Below are 6,417 nucleotides of genomic sequence, written 5' to 3'. Positions count from 1 at the left end.
GGTTGATTTTAAACTAATTTTCCTTCACTGTACTGAACTGCCTCTCCACACCTGTCTGTTGGATCTTATTCCTGTTATTTTCATTTTTATAATTTTACCCTCTCTGTTGATCTGCTCTGTTGTCGTGTTGCTGTATTTGTCTGTCAGCACTTTGTAAACATTTGTTTTTAAAGGTGCTATATAAATAAAGACATTATTATTATTATTATAATCCCATAACGGAGACATGTACAGTGTGACAGCAGCAGAGAGTAAGGAGAGACAAACATTGCACAGAGGAGTTGAACGTGTACCAGAGGATTTTATAAATAATATGATGTTGTTTTATTAGAATATTGCACGAATGGTTTCCAGCTTGTGTGTTCTGTAAAAACAATTCACTCACTACATTAAACTTTAAGTTTCTCTGTTGAAACAATGAAGGCATTAACATACTCTGAACCTCTGAACTCAAACTAAATCCACCGTCCTGCTGGGATCTGATTCATCCTCGTGTTCTGTTATCCAGTCTGCTTAAAGAATCCTTCGTTTTCTCTTTCTGTTCTCCACACAAAGCATTTCATCAGAAGTTGCATTTATCGCTCCTGATGCCCAACAAGCTAAAGACAAACTTTTCTTCATTAATCATCAATGTGTTTGTTATTTAAACACATTTAAACACTTAAAATGTTTGTTTTTTTTCCAGGTCAACTTTGTGCTCTTCGTTGGCATCATCATCATCCTCGTGCAGAAGTTACAGTCCCCAGATATCGGAGGGAATGAGTCCAGTATTTACCTGTGAGTTATTTTACACTTCACGCCTGACATTAAGCCAGGCAGCGGTTTCCATGACACAAAAGAGTTTTGTAAGATGACTCTGAAGATCAGCTGTTTGTGAGGTCATCTTAAAGCTACATCACAACATGTGAAAAAAGGTTTTCCTGAATTTAATGAGACAGGATGTTGTTGTAACTTCCTGTGCCGATTTTAATGAGGACATGCATCCTGTGTTCCAGTTTTCCTTTTGTAAACTCTGTGTGTGTGTGTGTGTGTGTGTGTGTGTGTGCTCTGCAGGAGGTTGGCCCGCTCCACTCTGCTCCTGATTCCTCTGTTTGGGATCCATTACACCGTGTTCGCCTTCTCCCCCGAGAACGTCAGTAAGAGAGAGCGTCTGGTGTTCGAGCTTGGCCTCGGATCCTTCCAGGTGACTGTTCCTCCGTCAGCGTCCATATTTATAAAAATATTTATAACTTAAATAAATAAATAACTCACAGATACAGCCAGGGAAGGAAGGAAGTGGAAATGAACAGAGCTGTAAACTTCAGGGTTTATAAATATTTTGGTTTGAGCTAAATGTCGTTTTTTTAAACAATAACAAGTTGCATAAATCGTTAGAACCTTCAAAAACTCAAATAGGTTCTACAAATCTGAAATTCAATTAGCAGGCATACATCTGAAAGTGAGAACAACACAAGCGAGTAAAAAACATTGGAAAGTGCCAATGAGCAGCTTCAGTCTGATGTGTAAGAGGTGATAAAGACAAAGGTGATTAATGAGTATTACTAGTTAACAGTTAGTTAATGAGTAGATGGTGAGTCACTCCTCTTCAGTTCAGAGTAAGTACTCATTATGATGCCTCACTTCATCCTCAGTTAAAGGTCCAATCAGTGAGATGTGTAGAGAGTGAGATGATAAAGGTATCTTACTATCTGATCATTAAGGAAACATGTTGAAGTGCTGGCTTCTCTGACAACAATGCAGCAGCCAGTATGTCCTCCTTCTAACTTTAGATTCTGGTTTTGGACGCCCCTCGGTTTGTCAGATATGAGAGCAGTTATCAGGTCAACAGGTGTTGCAGCGATGGAAGCGGTCAAGAGAAGTGGTTCAGATAGAAGTGATTGTACCCGACCTAAAAAGCCTCTGCATGTTTCTAATAAGCTCCACGAGCAGAAACGTGCTCAAACTAGGATCAATATTGGAGATGCTTTTGAAAAATGGAGAGAGGTTAGAACACAGAAAGGTTTACAGACCCATGCAGAGCTGGATAAACACTGAAGCTTCAGAGTCCACCACATGGTGACCTGTGTGACTGTAACCGGTTGTGTTTCTCTGCTGGACTATGGAGGGTGTGTGTCTGTCTCAGATGTTTATGGTGCAGGAAGAACGCCACAACAGCCGGAGTTGCTCTCACTCTGGATCTCTTTCCTTTTTATTCTGGTGTATAATACAAAAGCACACAATCAGCATTGATATGCAACTGCAAGGACTCACATCTTCAGCTCAGGAGAGATTCCTTTCTCTTTTTAAGAGTATTTTTACATAACATCATGAAATCATATCAATTAAATACATTTTTAGCACAAGTGATCGTATAGTGGAATTTTACTTTGTCTTTGAGTACCAAATAAGAGCATTTTCAATTTTTATCTGTATATAAACATACCAAAATCATTTTAACACGTAACCATCAATGAAGTGCATTTTATAGATTTTTACAATTAACACAAACAACATGAATTTACAGCTCTCTATGATGTTTAGAATTTAGACTGCAGTACCGTTTTAAACACTAGGGGTCAGAGTTACAGACTGCTCCTTTAAGTAATCTCTACAGAATGGATGAGTAGTAACTCACTATGTAACAGTTAGCTAGTATTTAGTTCCTGATTTGTTCCCCAGTAAGTTTTCAAAATGTTTGTACCTCATTGTGAAGTGTTAGCAGTTAGAGAAAGTGACATTCAGTCTCACACTCTGACTGTTTGTGTCTCCTCAGGGCTTCGTGGTGGCCGTTCTCTACTGCTTCCTGAATGGAGAGGTAAACATCATTTAAATCAGTTTTTACTAGTTTCTATACTCTACACTATTTTAGTACAAACACACAACATTACTGATCAGCAGCTTGAGGAATAGACGAGTGTGTAAATACATAATTATTATAAATAATAATTTATCTTGATTTATTGCTCTGTAATGTGTAACGGCTCATTCTTCTAGTTTTGTGTTTTCATTTGTCATGAAAATCACCTGGACATACAAAATGAAACTCCTGCACATTGTCTGTCGCTTTTGTAATTATTGAAAGTTTATTGTGAATAAATGTTTTTGCCTTGTTCCCCAGTATACCAGGATGTATATCTTTGTTTGTTAGCTTAATGCTAAATCATACTACATATATATTAGCATTACAATAATGTTAACTTATAGGAAACAATCTATCCATCCTTAACAAAAGCATTTCAAACACAGAAGACATCTATCACATCAAAAGTAACCATTATTCAAAGCTGTGTAGAAAGTTTCTCGTAGATTTCCCATCATTACAACATCTATAAAAGACAAAGTGCAGGAGTTCTTTGTTTCCAGGTCCATGGTCTTCTCCATCTGGCATCCTACATGCACGCACACATTTTGAAAATTAAGTTATCTCGATCTAATGTTTGGTGAAAATCTAAATATCTCACTGAACTGAACCCTGATTGACTTTCTTTCTTTACTTCAGTGTTTGATCATTTTTAATAATCTGACACATTAAAGCCTGGCTCACACTGTACGAGTGAAATCAGGACGGAGCGTTGACAATTGTTAATAAAGTTTCATTTAAAAAAAAAAACAAAGGACGACGATTGGTGAAAGAGAAGGAAGTGGAAGTTGTTGTAGGATATAGAAAAGTTGATACAATCGTAGATATATGGAGACAAGTTTCAGAAAAGTGCTGCACTGATGATCTGTGCATCCTGCCGCTGGTCGCCATGACGACAGTCCTCCCTTGTCTCTCGTGATTGTAGTCACACACAACTTCTGCCGGACCCTTTCATGATGTAATCATCAAGATTTTAAATTCTAAATATCAAACATGTTTGAAATAAATCGGGGACGTTAAGATTGGATCTTTGTACCGCTCACACTACAAGATAATCTGAACAGAGAATCGGGTCCAAGCAGCCTCGAGTCGGGAGAGACCCTGAGATTATCCTGCAGTGTGAGCCAGGCTTTAACACGCTCATCTGCATCTTCTCATCCTTTTTGAATTCTTCTCTTTCTATCATGTTGATTATTTAATTATTGCAACAGGAAATGCATTTTATTTTGAAAGTGTGGGGACATAAAAAGAGGGTGATTCTCCTTTAAGGACAGTTTAAGTCAACATGCAGAGCAGTGAGTGTTGAACAGTCAGTTAGAGCGAGGGACAGTGAGTGTGTCTCCTTCCAGCGAGGTCCATTAATAATGACCTTGTGAAGTATATCCCTCAAGGTGCAATCGGAGATCAAGAGGAAATGGCGCAGCTGGACGGTGAACAGATACTTTGCTGTGGACCTGAAGCACCGGCATCCTTCCCTGGCGAGCAGTGGGGTGAACGGGGGCACGCAGCTGTCCATCCTCAGCAAGAGCAGCTCGCAGATCCGCATGTCCAGCCTGCAGGCGGAGACCCCGGCCACCTGAGCGCCAACGCCGGGGACGCCGCGTCTGGAAAAGACAACGCCAACTCCACCACCGCCGCCGCCGCCGCCTCTGCTTCCCGACCTGACGCAGCCAAACCTGCCACGCCCACCCTCGTCCCCATGACCTGCCTCGACAACCCGTTCCTCAACCCGTTCCCCAACCCGTACCCGGACGAGACCGAGATGGAAACACAGCTCAACTCCACCGACCCAGAACTGCCTCCAGTCTGACCCGCCTCACACACACACGACCAAACCTGAGTGTCAGGCTGCCAAATAGTAAACAACCTCATGTCCTGACCTTTGACCTGGATCAGGTGCAGCTGGAGAGAAACGTTGTCCTCCTGTTCCTGCAGCCTAGGGCGTGTTTAGGATTTGATGTCGAGTCTTGTTGAGTTGAAACCTGCAGAAGAATCGTGTTTTCTCTGTACATATTGTGTGAGTATTTAAAAGTGTTTGGTGCTACAGTGTTTGCTGGTGTGACGCACAGAGAAACCAGTTTACTGCAGCAGCTCCACAGGCTGCTCCCTCTCCCACTGATCATTCCAGTCTGACCCAGGACGTTTTTTTAAAATATATTTTCCTCCTCAAAAAGTATTTAAAACGTAGATATTGTTCTTTTTTTTTCTCTTTAAATACCGACACCGAAGCTGCCAGGCCATAAAGTGAGTGGCAGACAACACAGGGAAATGTAAATACCTTAAAAGAGGGGCGCTTATCTATTTGAGTTAAAATATGTAGAGGTGGTAAATAACCCTAGTGATGTTACAGTGATGTCATCAAAAGTTTTTTGAGCATCGGTTGGAAATTTTTAACCGGTGCTCAAAAAACTGACCGAAGGTTGAAAGACTGCAAAAGCACAGTGTCTCTAGAAAAGATTTTAAAAAATTGTGTTGCATTGTGGGAAATGTAGTGTGAATGGGTATAAAGAAAAAAAAGCTTGTGATGTCATTAGGGGTTATTTGAGACAGTAACGTTGACAGTAAATCTGTGCAAGAAACTCAAATTGAAGACTGGGAAATATTTGTGGGAAGGAGTTGTTGAGGGGATGTTGCATTATGGGAAATGTAGTGTGAAGAGGGTAGGGAAAAAAAAGCTTGTGATGTCATAGTGATGTCATTAGGGGGTTATTTGAGACAGTAACGTTGACAGTAAATCTGTGCAAGAAACTCAAACGGAAGACTGGGAAATATTCATGAGAAGGAGTTGTTGAGGCGATGTTGCATTATGGGAAATGTAGTGTCCAGTGTTTTTAAAGCTATAATTTGATATTTCTCGGCCTCTGCTGCTTCGATTCTTACCGGCCCGGATGTACAGATAATATTTAAAGACTGAAGAATCACTCCCACATCGGTGTTCATAAAATCTCCATAAAATCAGTGTTATCGAGAGGGGGGGGGGGGGGGGGGGGGGGGGGCTGGAACTTTATGCACACTATAATGTGGCTGATTTCAACACCAAGACTTTACAAAACACATTCAGTGCTGAAGAGGACAAAACAAGGTCTTAATGTACAAACAGTGACTCTGTATTATTTGCCCCAAAACCGGCACAATTTTTCATTTTTGTGACCGGTCTCTGAAGACGGAGGAATGTGGAGGAGGAAAATTCATCTGCTCCCAGGCGGGTGAAAAAAAACCGTATTTATGAGAAGGAACTTATTTTCTATCGTTGTGTGAAATACCAAAAAACAGAAGAAAAAAAAAAACACACACCAGGGTTACATGATGACCTCGAGGGTCTTCTTGGGATGTACGCACAGTGCTGAGGTTTGCCGACTACGACCACAAACACAACACAAGCCTTTGAAATCTCAGCACCAGAAAACAAGAGAAGAAGAAGAAGACGCCTTCTGGAGGTCAGAGCGTCTGTAGGTTTTACAAACAGCCGTTAGTACAGAAAATGTCAACTATAACGGACTCATGGCTGAAGTATCATGAGTCTGACTTCTTGCATGAAATTGCAATTATTGTTCATGTGTTTGATTTGTGCAAATTCA

General features: G+C 40.7%; 1 protein-coding gene across 2 annotated transcripts in view; it reads left to right on the top strand.

Moving 5' to 3' along the window:
• The window catches only part of adcyap1r1b (adenylate cyclase activating polypeptide 1b (pituitary) receptor type I), a 36,709-nt gene extending 30,883 nt beyond the window's left edge, over window positions 1–5,826 (top strand). The window contains exons 11-14 of one of the 2 annotated variants that reach the window (XM_061034654.1): window positions 686–777; window positions 1,054–1,183; window positions 2,753–2,794; window positions 4,218–5,826. In XM_061034654.1, coding sequence (XP_060890637.1) covers window positions 686–777; window positions 1,054–1,183; window positions 2,753–2,794; window positions 4,218–4,649 — 696 coding nt within the window. In that variant the 3' untranslated portion in view covers window positions 4,650–5,826. The remainder of the gene's footprint in view (window positions 1–685; window positions 778–1,053; window positions 1,184–2,752; window positions 2,795–4,217) is intronic. The other variant, XM_061034655.1, reaches the window with a different exon arrangement.
• Window positions 5,827–6,417: the final 591 nt, after the last annotated feature.

This window comes from Labrus mixtus, chromosome 3 (genome assembly GCF_963584025.1).
Source record: "Labrus mixtus chromosome 3, fLabMix1.1, whole genome shotgun sequence".
Taxonomy (NCBI): domain Eukaryota; kingdom Metazoa; phylum Chordata; class Actinopteri; order Labriformes; family Labridae; genus Labrus; species Labrus mixtus.
The sequence above is the reverse complement of the archived record's forward strand: the minus strand, read 5'-3'. Positions and strand labels throughout refer to the sequence as shown.